Below are 16765 nucleotides of genomic sequence, written 5' to 3'. Positions count from 1 at the left end.
ATGACTTCCTGAGTTAAGGGAAGCCAGAAGTCTGTGTTATATCTTTGTGCTCTCTGCTGGGAGTCTGGCCTCTTATGTCGCTGAGGGAAGTGAAGTTGGCATGAAAGTTATTTGTTTCAGATGCAATAACCCAGGGGATGAGCCAAGGACTTGTGGGCTGCAGATGCGCGACATGTTAGCGGTGTAGCGAGGAAGACGACAGGTCTGCGCGTAGCTTTGTGTCACCGCGTGGGAGGAGATGTTTAAGTTTGCTGAGGGCAATGACACCAGTACACTTTGTTCTGCGATGTTGAAAACACCTTCTGATTTAAAGTGCTTTCTGTGAAAGCTGGTGGGCTGGATTATTTTCTTTATTTTTGGTTTTTCAGATGGGAGGAACAACAGTTTACATCCTATCAAACAGTCGTCCTTTCACTGATAGTTCATGTCTAATTTCTCTTTCAAGTGTTAGTCCAAAAAGAACTCAAACGTACACCTCTAAATAACCAAGAATATGTTGTGTTTTTGCCATATGTATTCATATATTCATTACAGCAAATGGAGAGAAGAAAATCAATTTCATGCTTCAGGATGTTTTTGCGAAGCCGTGTTGTTTTTTACCTGCAGTGTACCACCATGGGCCCTGCATCTGGAGGATTGCAGGCTTTCACCCGTCTCAGGAAGGCCAGGAATGGAGTGGGGTGCTCGGGTACCCCGTGGTCTGGCCAGGCCGTGAACTGGAACTGCCTCACCTCCCTCTTCTCACTGGAGCCATTCTGAATGTTAACACGGAGAAAAGCTCAGTGACCGAACACAGCTTACATCAAATGATTTGACCTGCAGATGCTGCGCAATACTGCAAATCCTGGTATCGATCTGATACCGAGTAAAAATAGGGCCAGTATTGCAGATATCAATGTTTTTAAGTTACAAAGGCAGCTTATGTAGAGCAGTGTGTCATGACATATGAGATGACACCTTTCAGCTTTTCATGTATTTTAAAACTGTGTTTTTTTAGCCCTGGAATGTAAATGTGCACTTTGGGTCAGCGTCTGTTGTTTAATTGTGCTATAGGCTATAAATAAAATAAGGAATTTAGAGGACAGAAGCAAAGTATCGATCCTGTTACACTAGTATCGATCTGACACCAACATCGATGCTATATTTGCATAGATCTTCCCTCTACTGTGAGGTTTAAAGCGCTACTATACAGCATACAACAGAAATACTCACTTTAAAAAGTGCAAACGTCCTGACACAGTATGTGGCCAGCTCTACCGTGTCCAGCAGGGTCACTTGGATTAGACCGTATGTCTCCGTCCCTCTTGTAGGCCAGTACTGGTCACACTTTACCTGTAGTGGAGAGAAATATCGCATTAGGCGAGGAGTCAATAAAACCTTTATGTATTTGGTGTTTGTTCACAAAGCATGAAGGCTCTTTACAGCAATTCTCTGCATCTCAGTTACACACTCAGTACAAGTGCACCAAGTCAAATAAAGGCCAAATAAATGCCCAAATTCCCTTTATTCTTGCTGACTAGGTTTGATTTTCTAATCAATGAAATAGCTTGAGATATTTGTAGTGAACCAACAGGGCTATTAATTGTCCTGACGTACTCCATAATTACAAAGGTAAGCACGGTGTCCACTCATATTATCGTCTTAGCTTTATTGCTATTTGAGTGTACTCTTGTTTCACAGTAAACGGCCAATAAAACATTGTATTGCAATACTGCTTAGCTGACAAAGAGAAGAACTATTGGCTTTGGGGGAAGGAAAAGCTGGGTTCCAGTGCAACTGTTTTTCTTCAGATTGCCCCCTAGCACTGATGTGGTTTTCGGACACATGCTTCACCAACATATCCTGCTGTAGGATTCTCTGCCACTGATTAATATTACAATTGAACAGCACTCTGGAATCATCAGGTTTTTAACCAGCCGCTAATTCAATTTCCCAAGCATCTGTTATAACATTAACATAAAGCGCAATGAAGTGTCTGTGACACCGGGAGTAATGTAATGATTCATAATATTGTTTACTTGCAAATAGTCGAGCTTTAGATATGCAAAACATATAAAGGCAGCATGAGTGAATGAGTTCACTGATTAATATGAAAGACGTGCACTTTTAGCAGCAACAAAAGAACAATATTTGCAACAAATGTCAAACAATATAGGCAGATTTGAGGGTGGGGGTGGTCTCCCAGCAAACAGCATAGTAATGTGCTTACATAGCACTGCTTCTATAGGCCAATGCAGACACCTGGGCTCTTATTTGCTTTGCAGATTGTGTGAATGCTCAGTGAAACCCGCTCTCTCGATTGAGTCCACACTCCTGTTAACACTAGAGCGGGCTCTTAAAAAGAGGCATAGAAGTGTGAAGGTCAGTAGCTGATGGAGTCCAAGGAAGCTTTCATATGCTCAGTCGAATATGGCAAGACGTTTGGGGTAGGGGGAGGGGGGGATAATAGCTTTTGACTGTGTCAACCTTAAAGAACTAGTGTGTACTGCGGGGAGATGTGGCTTTACGGTCTGTCCTTTTTTTTTACCACGGATTGTAATCCGGCGCCTTAAGCAGTATGAGGCCGATGAAGTAAGTCTGGATACTAATCAGTCAGGACTGTAAGACAAGAGTGTGTGTGTGGATCGAGGATATCAGTGGGTAACAGAATTCTGCTTGGCTGCTTCTTGTAGTGAATAAATACATAAAAACTGTCCCAGAGGAGACAGGACAGTGTCCCAATTAACATTATCCCTGCCAGTGACGAAATATTCCTGCAATCAGGGATTCCGGTGCATCAGTGGTTACAATCTAACAGTGTGCTGCTTCTTTTTATATATGTGGAGCTAAAATATTCTGGGAAGCCTTAAATGATTGATGATTCATGAGTCACTAGCAAAACAATTCTCTGGTGGGAAAAATGTTAAACGGTGTCACGAAAAAAGTCATCATGATTTTATAGATGCTGATGAAAGAATATCGGTGAACTCTAGCACAGGCTTTAAAAATGATTCTTAAAGCTTTACCCTGGACCGCTCTTCTAGTTTGGTCATCATGACGATGGTGGCACTCCTCTGCTCCCAGATCATCCTCCAGAAGTCCCCAAACGTCTCGGGTAAAGAACCCTGGGTGGCGATGTAGGCGTTCTGCTTCCTGTAGCCATCGATGTAGTTGGAATTAATGTAGTCGCTGCCAGGGATACCTGTACAAAAAGTTTACAGTGGGTGAAAATGGATTAAAATTTCAACTTTTGTTTTGTTTGTCAAGCTCGATGTGAGGCAGACCTTAAATGTCACACAACAGTGGCATTTGTGGCTAGGTAAATTGGTCCAGGCGTTTATTATCCCTACAGTTTATTGGAGGTAATTCTCCCCCAAACAGTGTTCGCACAATGCCACGTTATCGTCCGTGGGTCCTAAATTTATGCCAGTAAAGCCACTGTTGTTTTGTATTAAAAAAAAAAAAAAGCACAGCAGTCAGTTTTGGAACCAGTGTTACAGCCCAAAAGGATTTGTATTTGCTATCAACAACACATTTAAATCAACAGCTCCACCCCCCCACCCACCCCTCAGCCCCATATGTGCAACTGAGTTACAGATAAAGCTCGGTCCCTAGAAGTCTATCACCTCACACGGAGAAAAACAAACCAACAAAAAACTCGCAAAACAATTTCCCCCCACCGCTCCTCACTCCTCCTTTCCTTTGCTTATATTAAATGAAAGGCACAGCAGCCTTTTCGAATCCAGGGGAAAGAGACAGAGCTGACAGCTAGTCAATGCTTTAGGACTGGCAGTTTAGGGGCTTCGTGCACACATGGTCGACCAAGATAAGTCTCATCTGCATGGGCGCCACGTCTCAGAGAATCCCCTCACTCCAACTGCTTCCTCTCCCCCCCCCATCTCTCTCAGACTCCCTTTTACTCCCAGGTAACTTATTCAACAGAAAAAAAGGGAAAGAAAATGGAATATGAACACATTCAAAAACCCACACACATTATTTTTATTTATCTTTTCCCCAAAACTGTCCACCGCCCGCTCATTTTGCTGTTGAAGCTGTCCACACAGCCAGGCGGTTGTGCATTTCTGTGATGGACAAGGGATAAGTACAATTAAGCCCAGTGTGTATTCAATTTGAAAAGGGGGGGGAGAGAAAAAGCAAAAAAGGAGACATCACTGTGGTTTAATGAGAATGAAGCAAGTTGTTTAATGCACATTTGCAAATGGATTTTGCCTTTGTGCTTTCTGTCAGTCAGGATTTGTCTAAATTCAACCATTTTCTCTGTAAATAGTAAGAAATAAACATTGCCACGGTGTTGTTCCGGCACTCAGTCGTCAGGGAAAGGCAAAGTAATCTCAGAGAGCTTTTAAAGTACAACACTGTAATTACTGTATTAATGAGGAATAGTCACTACCAGTCGTGGTATAGTCAAGTTCAAACAGGTTAACGTGTATAACGTTTCCGTTAAATTTCGATTCCCGAGCTCGCTTATTACAGAACGTGTGCGTCCGGAGAAGTTTTCTCGTGAGAGTTCCACTTAATTTTCTTAATAAACGACCTCTTTGTCGGTCAGGCGGCGACGAAATCAAGAGCAGAGTATTTTTATTACTTGCGACAGCTTCCGCGCTTGAAATAGATCAATGGAAAAACTAGTGAGCTCATTCATAACTTTGCTATTGCGAAATAACAGAGCTGATGGGAAATGGAGCGCAGATCTTTTAGTTAGTCTGTTATTTTTTTTTTAAATTAACTTTCCAATTTTACATTTTTATTCAGTTACATGTACAAATACCCGACACGAAGTCACGCAGACGTCTCGGTTTGAATTAACACCGGTGCCTCCTCGCAGTGGCTGCACTGACAAATATGTCAAACTCACTAAAAGACTTAAATTAAAGGTAATTCCTGTAGTTTATCTGCATATTTTAAAAATATGGTTTCACGAGCACGCAATGACACCACTATGGAGTAAACGCGACTTTCGGGTTTGATCTAAAACTTTTCTAAAACGCTAAAGTGAAAGGAAGAAAAAGTTTTAGGTTCCAGTTTAGTCTTGCGAGTGTATGCTATGTACGGTCAGGCGGACGGTCAAGAGTCAGCGAAAGTGGAGCAAATTCAGTGACGTCACCGCAATTAAAGGGCCGCCTGTTTGCCAAAGATTCGGTTGATCCGTCCCCCCACATCAGTGAATTCCGTCTTCAGACTCTGATGTGAAATCCCAAATCCCTTTTATTCAAAGAACTCAAAGTAAACAATAGACACATTGCTTGCCGAAAGGCTTTGTTTAAGCTTTAGCAGGAATAGAGGAAGTCCCTCATGTCCCCCTGGCTGAGAACTACTCACTTTCCGCAGCACAAAGTCTCCAATGTGGTTGTACAGATGTGTTTATACGTCTGGCTAATGGAGCTCCATCAGTGCTCAAGCTGTGTGCTGTTTCTGAGAGACTTGCGAAAAGAAGTGTGGATGTGGGGGGCTCTATAAGGCTGTTTCTATCTGTTGTTGTCACATTATCCATTTACTAATTTGTTTATTTGCCTTTCCCCCCCCCGAGAGCAGTTCAGTGGAAATGCTTAATTAATAGCTGTATGTGAAGTTGTGTTTAATCCAATAAAGTGGTGAAGGAGTCGGCACTTAACTGTCCATTTCAAAATGTGCTTTCATTCATTAGAAACTCGTGAGCAACGCGTCTTTAACGTAGCGAGCAGCGTACTGGTGGGGTTCAAATCGAGCCTGTAATGGGCTCAAGTTCGACTCTGAAAGTACAAAATCATGAATGAGTCCTTTCCGTATAACTCTGCACTAAATCAGCACCAGCAATCTTGTGGGTTGTTGTGAGTTTGTCGAGTTCGACTAGGTTAAAAAAGGCACAAAAAAAGTCACGCTTGTGTGTGTATGCTGGATTCAGCGTGTAAATTCTGCTTAAAAACAGGCCTCGGCTTAATGCAAAATGTAACCCTGAAGTGTAATAAAGCAGCAAAGGAACAAATGCCGGTGAAACACACTTGTATCCCTAACTGTGGGTCATTGTTTGGTTTCATTTGAATGCTTGCTTCAGCATTTTAAGACAGAAGTGCCTTTTTCTTTCTTTCTTTCTTTCTTTCTTTCTTTCTCCCGAGGCCATTTTTTTCCCTTTTCTTTGCAAGAACCTGGGGTATCAAAACAAATAAGCAGGCTGCCATGCTCGTGAAGGAATATAATTTAAAAGTACAGTCTGGTTGCACTCCCAAGGTCCCAAAGATGAGGCTGCACCGGCTATCTGCAGAATCGATACAGCAGTTAGGAGCGAGGATGTAGGTGGGCGACATACCGTCAATAGCTGAGAGCAAGACCCTGGAGTGGTCGTAGGCTATCACGTTGGCATATCTGTTCTTTGGTTTGTTGACCTCTAGGTTGGAGTGCTCCCATGTGAACTGCTGGCCAGGGTCGATGGACTGTAAGAGAGAAGATATTTGTTTTGTGACTGCAGTGAAACTATTTTTGCTCCGTTTGGCACGTAAAACAAGATTGAATTTCACTCTTTGGCGATTCCTAGCGCGTGTTGTCAGAATGCCCACTGAAAAATGCATTTCACCTCACAATGGGTGAAAATGAAAATCATATCTATTACATTATACGGGTGTTTAAATAAACCACTTTAAGAGTGTGCTTGGGACTCGAGGTCACGTCTGCTGCTGTTGTTAGACCGGGGATGCTGAAAGGTTGAAGGATACTGTTTTAACATCATGTGTGTGGAGTACAGTACAACACCCACTCTGCATACACAAAGATATGAAGTTGGTGAGTCCATAGATCAGTCTTACCCACACATTTAATCTCCCACACTTGATTTGGGTACTACTACCCAATAGCTTTTTTAGAAAGTGGGGTGTCTACACACACTGGACACAAAGTTCACTCTTTTGCTGTGCAAATGTTAAAACAGAAATGTGGGAAAACTATTTGAACTATGTGTTGTTTTTGGCATGAAATAACCTCTAGATATAAAAGATTAGATTAACAAAATAATGCATTCTGAATTGGTCACAGAGGAAATTGCTTGTGTTCACATCAGCTTTTCTTATTTGATTAGCAGGATTTTATGGCTCATAGTAGAGCGCTACACTTGAGACTAGTTCAGTTTTGATATCCAGGCCCTCCTTCAGATTTGTTAAGCAGGGCTTGATAACGGTCCCGCGTTGCAGAGAAATGAACTATAAAATGTAATATCACAAAGGGAAAACATAAAGACGTGATAGATAGAGTTTCATTTCGCATTAACAGGAAAATATTTTTCCTGTGCTATTAATGATTTTTGGTTTTTTGAGTTAATCTCCAGTGAAGGCGACGGAAGACCAAGTGCAAAATAGCAAAATATGAGAATGATCGTACTTTTTTGATCATCTGTGTCATCAATAAGATCAAAATCTGGCATTTTGGTGCAATTTATTGCTCATAGTTTCTTTATCTTTAACAAGTATAAACATATAAGCAGTTTAGGGTTAAACAAACATTACACGGATGATGCAGAGGTGTGTATGATTAACTTGGGTGTTTTCATTTATTTTACATTTAAGCCCAATGGGAATTTATTTTAAGACTGAGTTCTTTGTATGTAGAAATCACCTAAGCAGAAATATGTGGGAGACAAACCGCAGGCTTAGCCTGATATTTTATCAAAATATGTTGAAACAGTGGGCTGCAACATTGCTCATAATAGGAATCTTTATTTCATTGTGCTCGCAAAATTGCTTTCCACTGCTCTCGAATAAGCACTATGAAATTGGAATTCAATGTACTTAAGCTGCAATAATGATTGGGCAGCTTGGCAGGCACCCATACAGTGACCTCATAGATTTTGGAGTTGTTCAAGGACCTGCAGAGAGAAATTGGCAGAGAAAAGGTGACCGTTCATATCTCGTACAGAAAGCACCTCTTGCTTGCATGTATTTTGAGGTACCATGAGTGTTCTGCCAGTGTAATTTCATCTACATGGCAATACGCAGGTAACAATTACAACTGCCTGAATACAGTCAGCAGGTAAGGGAAACGAAGGCCTGATTGCATGACACTTGTTCATTAATGCACTTTTATCCTGATGATTGTCATGGTCAGTATGCATAGGTGACTAGCAGTTACTGAACCATAGGTCTTAATGTTTAGATGGGAGTGTTTCCCATAGCATTGATACATGCACATATACAAGGAGACACACAGCTATGGCTTCTATTAACATGTTCTTATCATTAACTTTGTTTAGGCATCTCTCTGCAAATACGTTCATTGTTACGTACTTAATTGTGGCCTGCTATGCTCCACAGTCTGACTCCAACTACAACGTATAAACTGCAGCTAGCGATGGTAGTCCATGCTGCTCTGTAACCTCGGTGATCTTGGTGGAGTCGCACATGAGCCAGTTTTCCATGACTCCATGTTCTGGTGAGAGTAGCTCTGCAGCTCACAGCAGAGCAGAGCAGAGCCAGCACTGCTAGCTGCAGTCCAAAACAGTGGAGTTGGAGTTTGTCTGACTGAGGATGATGAAATCTGATGAGTCAGCTGAAGACTAGAGACACCCCTTCAGCCCTGTTCATTATAAATTAATATTGGGTGACAAAATGAACCACCAAATACAGGACATCATTTATATACCAGGTTGTCCTGCCCAAGTAGAGTCAGCGTATGAGAAACAATCGAGTTCTAGAGAATAAGCAATGCTAAACATCTGTCTATACATTTGTTTGCCCCATCCAACATATTTCTCTTGTAAGGTGTAGTGCTATATTTTAAAACCTTTTAGTATCTATTTTCCCACCCCCTTAGATACTGGAAGCACCAACAGCATAATTTTTAATGATGAGAGTTCACCTTTAAATCATAAAATGATATATATATTTTAGTCATGTAGGCTTACTTTATAGCATACACTTGTCAAAGCGGAAAAAAGCACAGGTGTTACTAATGAAATTAATAACCCATTCAGCTGCCTCGGGAAGCAATGTCACTGAGCCAGCAGGCACAATAGCAGGGTCCTGGAACTAGAAATGGAATGTGCCATTATTAGTGTTATTAATTATACCTGTGTTGACATGTCAAACAGCCTAAAGCCTTAGTTTGGTGATGAAAGTAGTTGCCAACACCCCTACCGGCAAGCCAGCCACCAAACACATGCAGCTAAATATCATTAATTTAATATTAATTAAGTAAATTTATGTGATTTGGCCAACACTCCCCCCAAAAAGTTGTAGTTTAAGCAGCTGACTCACACTCACAGAGCTCAATCAACATTAGGAATTTTCCGACACTCACCTCGTACTCCTGTGAAAACTTGAGGTTATCGTTGGCTTTCAGGCGCTCCAGATGATCCGCTAATTCCATGACAGGGATTGGAGGGTGGCTGGCCATACCTGCCAATCACATTGGACCCAAGGTCAGTCCCCAAGTCTTTTGAGAGGGCATCGCCCAAGCACAAGCAAACGGTGAATCATTAGATAAGCGGCATGTGGTTACAACAGGGAAAATGGAAGAGCGGATCGTTGTTAGGCTAGTTTGTTCACTCAAAGCAGTGACCATGCTGGTAAAGAGAATATGGGCACAGAAGCCAATGAGGAGTCACCGAGCACACTTTGCCCCCACTGGGACCTCTCCCTACTGAGAGAGAAGAACGTTATTCACGCTGCAGTGGACAGTTAGCATGACATTAAAGCACAGACACGAACGAACATCCCAAAACAAACAGAACGAAACAAAACGAAAAGACATTCAATGTTAGGCCAGATGTTGACGTCTGCTTTGAGTGATGACATGGTTTCAAGGCTGTCATTTCAAACTCCGCCTCCTGTGATGATATAGGGTTAACATAAGATGGATTAGATGGGGATGGAGATACAAGGCTTGGCAGAAAAAAAAAGAAAAGAAAGGAGTTAAAGCTGAAAAAAAATATTCCAAAAACAAGTCGTGTCAAATGTGTAATCGAGACCAACTAACTTGACAAATGGAGGTTACTGGGGTGACTGGGCGCACCTGAACCTGTGGAGGAAACGGCGGTGGAATTAAATATATTGCAGACGTCAGAGCAATGTGATGACTATTGTCTTTACAAAGAGAAGGTAGAAATTGAAATGTGACAAGAGGGAGCTGCATGATTATGTGTTTTCTAAATGGGACATTCATTAGTAACATACAAATCACCATGCTAGAAGCTTTGCTATGCCACCATGCTTATTTCATGGAAATAAGAAAGCATACGGGGAACTGAAAATCCCAGAATCGCAAATCACTGCGACCGCTTTATTTGCCACTGTTTTTACACTTGACCGCCGGCATTGTAATGTATCAGCTGATTCTCGATCCCCCCTCAAACTCTGCTTTTGTGTCTCACAGGTGGCCTTTGTTGTTGGTGAGACGACACCGGCTTATGACGATAGCTAGACCAAGCATTCAATCCCAGCTTGTCCAATAATGTCCTTTTTAAAACAAGCCTTTGGAAGCGGCACGTTTTTCGACTTGCAGGGTTTGTTGTGGGGTTTCACACATTTATCCAAACTATAATCTCTTTCTCTTTATGGTATCGAAAACTAAGAAGCATAAAGCAAGTAAAAAGCAAAAATGAAATCAAGCAACACAGAGTCCAAAATGAGATACAAACCGCTATCTCCTGGCAGGCTAACTTATGTCAGTACCATACTCTGCAAATGAGAGCATCGTCATTGCTTAAGATCCAGTGTTGCTGCAACCAGTGCATCAAGAAATCAATGCAAAATAACAGCAGATAACTAACTTTATTAAAGCTGATACTTTTGCCCTGCTGATATATATCGCCTGATATTACCTGTTTGCAGATACACCGATGTCGCCATTTATAACAGCTGATGAATGAAAGTTAAAAAACTATAGAAGAGATTGGAGAAGCACCCTATTAACTATGTGGATAGCCTGTCCACCACAGAGCAACCTCTCTGTTGGCTACACTACTGAAAAGGGACTTTTTCCTTCCCACTGTTGCCAAGTGCTAGCTCATAGTCTGCCATCTGATTGTTGGGGTTTTCTCTCTATTACTGTGGGGCCTTTACCTTACAATATAACACACCTTCAGGGGAATGGTATTGTGAATCGCTGCTATATAAATACAACTGATATGAACTGAAACGCTACAAACAACCCGCTAATCTGAGCAGTTTAGAAGAGCATAAAGGAGTAGCTTTTTGTGATAGTACAACAAGATTATTTTTAAGCTGCAGTGTCACACTATCTTAGCAAGAACTCATCAATACACAGATGAAACGTTAGGGGATCTGCTTATATTTTATGTGTCTGAAAGAAAAAGAATATCGGCAGATTTTTGCCTCACCAAGTGTCTTAAAAGTCCTGTCACTTTTGCTCTAGTGTTTGATGCTCTGGGGTGAGAACGTATTGAACGTACTACTTGGAGGCTTGGCAGTATAATAGCAATGCAATAGTCTGTGTGTAGGTGTCAGTGTATTTAAGAGCTTAGATAAAGGGAAAAAGATGAAAGAAAATTCAACAAGGCTCCTTTTTGTTTACGGTGTCAACATCTGGACTATGGCAAAAGATCTCCGCTTTAAGAATTTATGTGCCATCATGACACACCAGCTGGGTGTTAGTCTGTCTCTGCAGAGGTGATATCTCATTTTGGTTTCTGGCACAAGTGGGCATTAGCTAATGGAAGCTGCAGCGTTTTCCCACCCACTCTCGCGTCCCTCTGAAAGACGGCAAAGGCTGTTTCTATTGCAACCCACTACTCAAAATCCATTTCCACCACTGGGGGACAATGAAAGTACCTTTTCCAACACACTGTCGCTCAAACATCAAGCGTCCTTAAGATGAAAATGTCCATTGACGGGGTAAAGAGCTGAGAGAGAGTAGGGGAGAGAGGTGGTCTAATGTAGAAGCTGCTTCAGGACTTGAGAGAAAGTGGTCAGGTGGTAGGAAAAAGAAATGTTTGGCCCTTTTTGAGCCAAGATACCAGCTCTCAAAAAGGCTGTTTGGGGGGAAAAGTGATGGCTTGAGAGGTGAGCGAAATAGTGGAAGGATAGTTGAGATCACTCTGAGCCAAAAGGAAAAATACCCCTCTGCTGGGATGAAACACTCTGTAATGGCCCCTAAAATCATTGAAGAGCATTCATAAATATGCATAATCTTTAGCAAAAATGAGCCTGCGGGGATAATTCATCCTCCTTTCATACTAGCCGACCTGAAAAATATGGCTTTGATATTACAAAATTATTGGCAGTCTCTGAACACCTGTCCCAAAGCAGCGAGTGCCAGAGGAACTCAAACGGCAGTCAAGTGTGCCACTCTTGGTCAGCATGGAGGCAAAGATGCATGCCACCTTTCCAGGCGATAAATGGACTGTGACTCCTGTCTTTTCCCGAGGCGAGAAACGGCCGCACGACTGAGCCACGGCGCGACCGCTCACCTCAGCACTAAAGGTCGGCGCGAGTAAACATCGCTGTTTACAGCTCGTCACCGCTTTCGTATCCCTATGGCCTGCATACCGAATGAAACACACGGACGTTCTGTATTTTGCTCAACTTCCGCGATGTTCCTTGTTCTAACAGGACTACACCGCTACAGAGTGACAGGTCTGGATGACCTGGATAACCCAGGTGCAGAGGAAGATGACAGATGTCACGAAACTGTGAGGCTCGCATTTCTGCCTCTCCATTTCCTCCCTGAGAAATGTCTCCAGGGAGGCCCGTGTCAGCGCTGACCCTCTGTGTCTTCTCAAGCACCTGTCCATCATCTACCTGCAAACTGCTCACACAGTCTGTGCCACACTGCAAAGATGATGTGTTTTTTACAGTGAGGTCATAATAGGCTAGCTCAATTAATTAAAGCAAGCACTCAGTACTGACATCCTCAGTCTTAAATTAACACCACACCAAGACGACAACATGTGGCATCGTTCGGGATACTTACCGGGTGTTTGGAAGTTGAGACGTCGCAGCTCAACTGGATCAGTGGGATGATGAAGCGGCATTTCCTTGCTGTTGGGGAGACTACCTTTTCTAGCTTCAGACTCAGCTCGTTTTCTGTGGAGCAAATTGTCAATTTTAATTAATTCCGGGAGATCATTTGACTAATTTGTACTCAAAACTCTTAATTGTTATTGTGTAACCTCAAAGCTTGCCTCGCGGTCTCATGAATAATGAAGGCACATATGTAATTAAGGAAGTGACAGGGCTACATTCTCGTAGTACATAGGGCTATAAGAGGTAGGCAAAATGACATCACGTTATAGTATAAAGCCATCAAGTACAATACGCCCTTAGACAGTAAATACTACCTTTAGCAAAACCTTTTGTTCACTTTTCACTACTAATGTCAGGCGAAGGTTTGGATACAACTTTTTAGTAATTTGGAAGCTGTAGCTGGGGTTGGTATTAAGAGTGCATTACATTATATATTGATAGTGTTTTTTGTTTCAGAGAAAACTTGCTCCACTCCCTTTTTAGTTTTGTTAGATTTTCGAATCAAGTGCCACTTTCACAGATGTAAATGTAGTTCATTCTTTAAAAAAGAAGCAAGTTAGGGGGCCATGTTGCACCACGAATACAAAGTTAATTAGCAGTTTGAAAGGTCTCCTCCTATCAAACACAGCAGATGTAAGCAACATGCTTCCCAGGTCATTTCAACTCCAAATGAGAGACAGCAGTTTCTATAGGTTTAGGTATCATATGCACAGCAAGGACGAGGGGGGGAAAAAAGGGTTTTGAAAGGAATTAGGTCTTTATCTATTTCTTTCTCACTCTTACCTGTCCGGCTTGCTGCTCCATTGGTGAGCAAGAAAAGAAATATCAACAAAACATTAGGTGGTAAGACCGTTGACTTTGTATACTGGAGAATGCCATAAACTTTTCCTTAGAATAAGTAAATGGCTGGCTTGCATGAGAGACAAACGATACCAATCATATCTCAGTTTTTGCTTCGCGTGCGAGATTAGTGATGCTTCACTTCAGAGATTATGCTCAATTATGCAGCCTTGGGGCTCTTTGTTTCAAATGCTACAGTTTCCCAGGTGCATCCAAGATTTGTACATTGTATCTCTGCTATTTCAAGCAGTTTCAGCTGATTGCTTCTTGTTCGAGCATAAAAGTCATCTCTTGACTCTTAATTGCTGTGTCTGCCTTCTCCTGCCTACCACTGTTGCATTTATTAAAGTCACGACGTCGGCACGTTCAAGTGGGATCAGGATCTCGGATGAATGTGTGCAAGTCAAGCACATAAGAGCGTTCAAATTTGTTTTATTTAAAACAAAATGATCGCGCTCTATTGATTTGGCAGTCCGATCATCCTGTCGTCCCCCCCTGCGAGATCGCTAATAATGATAACATCAGCGGGGGTGGATGTGCTCTCGTTAAGACTGAGATATCCACTCTCTGTAATGTATACGGTACGCTGTGGCCCAAGCACACGAAAACAGAGTAGTAGTACTGCTGCAAGTCAGAGAGAGCAATAAATGAGCATCTCTGCAAACGCAGTAACGTTAAGCACCAATTTAAAAATCAAACAAACACAAATGAACACTGCCCTTCTGTTCTATGTGTTAAATGCCCACATGAAACTACAGTGAGGCAGATTAATGTAATATGACTCTAACAATAATGATAACACTGATTTAAAGCACTGATGAGGATACCTTGCTTGCGATCGCACCGCAACCCTAGTTGGCCCTGACTTCTGTTTCTCTCTGCTCGTCATACCCACGCCCTTTCCTATAGCTCAGCAGAACATGCTTGTTTCCATTTGTTTTGCACAGGAGGCGACTTTTGTCACATAAAAATTGATCTTGACAAGAGAAATATATGCTGGTTATGCACTAAATGTTCCCTAATGTGGCAGTGACACTGGCTGGGTAATCGATGTGTAAATCTGCCTGCCACGAATGGAAAAACCAAAGCCAGCCGCATATGCAGTCCATGCTCACTTTCAAGTCACCTTTGTATTATCTCAAATTTTATATGAACGAATGCCAAGGACAATAAAATGCAAGAGCCAGATAAAGCTGTACCTCTAAACCTCTTTACATTACACTGATAGTATTGATGGATTTTTTTTTTTTTGTCTTCGGTATTGGTACTGTTATGTGATTTGGGCTTGTGCTGACTCTTCAGTTACTAATCTTACCCTTCCAAAATTAAACCTTGAGGACTACTGTTAAATTCTGCTTAGGCCTGGACATTTGATTGAATGAACACTGCAGAAAATCTGCCTTATGTAAAAGGTGAGAAGGGACAAGATAGCAAAGTGTGTAGATGTGTAAGTGTGCACCTTCAATATGTGCCTGTCCCGGCAAAACAGGAGGGCAGCATAAGGTCAAAGCCTGGATCAAGAGCTGAGTCCCCCCTCCTGTGGAATAGGTAGTGGGATAAAGGAAGAGGCTGGGAAGCTATCCCAGGCCCCAGGGCCTTTCAAAGGCTGCACACACACATGCGGTGACATGCAGCAGATAGTCAAAGCTCTCCCCTCCTACGCTTGACTGATGAGCAGTGACAGCACGAGGTCTGACTACCACTAGGGGGTTTTAGGCAAAAAAAAAAAAAAGAGGCTGTTTTGATTCAGTGTGAAAATGCACTACAGCAAGTGTTTTTTTTTTACAGTGTTACATGGGTTTAAGAGTGTGTGTTTGTGCGTGCAGGGGGCGGAGGGACGTGTCTGATTAACTTTCAGTCAACGCACGTGTCTGTTTGAAGGATCGTGGGCGACTGCACTTCATGCCTTGACAGCTTGGGTAGCTGCATTCTTGAATTCACTTACAAGAGATTAAAAGTGTGTGAGTGTGTGTGTGTGTGTGTGTGTGTGTGTGTGTGTGTGTGTGCGCGCGTGCGCTTTGACAGTCACGGCTTGTCTGAAGATCAATGCACCTTATGGTTTTAGCTACATTCTTACATTTAGCATCTGCACTCAAATGTGCTAACTGCACATTCATGTGTGGGGTTTTTAAAATACATTTAAATACTTATTGGTAACACTTGAATGCTCGGTGACTATAGATGACATGAATTTAAAGTGCACGTATGCGGTCTAAGTAGTAAAGTGTGTGTACATTAGTGCATTGTTTTATACTGTCTCCTTTGCAGTCAATGTGCACTAGCACAGAAATAGAGTTCAATGACTTCCCACCTACACTGAAGGGGAAAAAAATACATGGCTCTTTATTGGCTTTGTATTATACATTTTTAAAGTATGCAGCTGGTATTTCCATTGGAATGTGGAGTTTAAAGCTACGGCTAACTGCCTTAGCTAATCACAGACATTTGCTAAGAAACACATCCCTAACATTAGCTGTTTAACAGCTAACTACATACAGAGATATGGCGCCAGAAGTTAGGCCAACCCCTTTAGCGGGCGTTGGTATCAGAGTCTGACGTGTTTGCGTGTTAGTGTGTCTTTTCACGCGAAGCTAGCTGTATATTCTGAATTGGATTCTCATGCTTGTGCTCCCCTGTGTGTTAATTAGCTTTTTAAATCCTCACCTCTTGTAAAGGAGGATGGCAATGACGATGCATATGATGAAGACAACAGCTAGCACAGGCCCCACCACCCAGATGAGGCCCTCCTCCTCATCGATGATTGGCTGGGGATCGATGTCGGCTGAAACGACCGAGTCCGAGTAGGGGCTGGTAGCATACATAATCTGAGCCAGGGAAAAACAAATTAAAGGTAAATGTTCTGAAATACGTGCCATTTTTAAAAAAAAAAAAAGGAAAAGTTTGTCCAGTTTTCTGTGTATCATTTCGACATCAAAAGTGTTGGTGGATACAACAGACCCAATGTAAACGCTTTCCAGGGT

General features: G+C 42.2%; 1 protein-coding gene across 39 annotated transcripts in view; it reads right to left on the bottom strand.

The window, feature by feature from the left end:
* The window catches only part of ptprda (protein tyrosine phosphatase receptor type Da), a 408815-nt gene that overhangs the window by 13402 nt on the left and 378648 nt on the right, over positions 1–16765 (bottom strand). For 20 of the 39 annotated variants that reach the window (XM_084924268.1, XM_084924272.1, XM_084924292.1 and 17 more), the window contains 9 exons: positions 16449–16609; positions 13728–13739; positions 12892–13004; positions 9937–9978; positions 9259–9356; positions 6284–6407; positions 3006–3181; positions 1213–1332; positions 601–755 (listed from right to left, as the gene is read on the bottom strand). In XM_084924268.1, the coding sequence (XP_084780394.1) occupies positions 601–755; positions 1213–1332; positions 3006–3181; positions 6284–6407; positions 9259–9356; positions 9937–9978; positions 12892–13004; positions 13728–13739; positions 16449–16609 (1001 nt within the window). The remainder of the gene's footprint in view (positions 1–600; positions 756–1212; positions 1333–3005; positions 3182–6283; positions 6408–9258; positions 9357–9936; positions 9979–12891; positions 13005–13727; positions 13740–16448; positions 16610–16765) is intronic. The other 19 variants (XM_084924287.1, XM_084924288.1, XM_084924290.1 and 16 more) reach the window with 3 other exon arrangements.

Source organism: Perissodus microlepis, chromosome 3 (assembly GCF_051167445.1).
Source record: "Perissodus microlepis isolate ML-2025 ecotype Zambia chromosome 3, ASM5116744v1, whole genome shotgun sequence".
In the NCBI taxonomy this organism is placed as follows: Eukaryota; Metazoa; Chordata; class Actinopteri; order Cichliformes; family Cichlidae; genus Perissodus; species Perissodus microlepis.
Note: the sequence above shows the minus strand (reverse complement) of the source record. Positions and strands in the feature narration are given on the sequence as shown.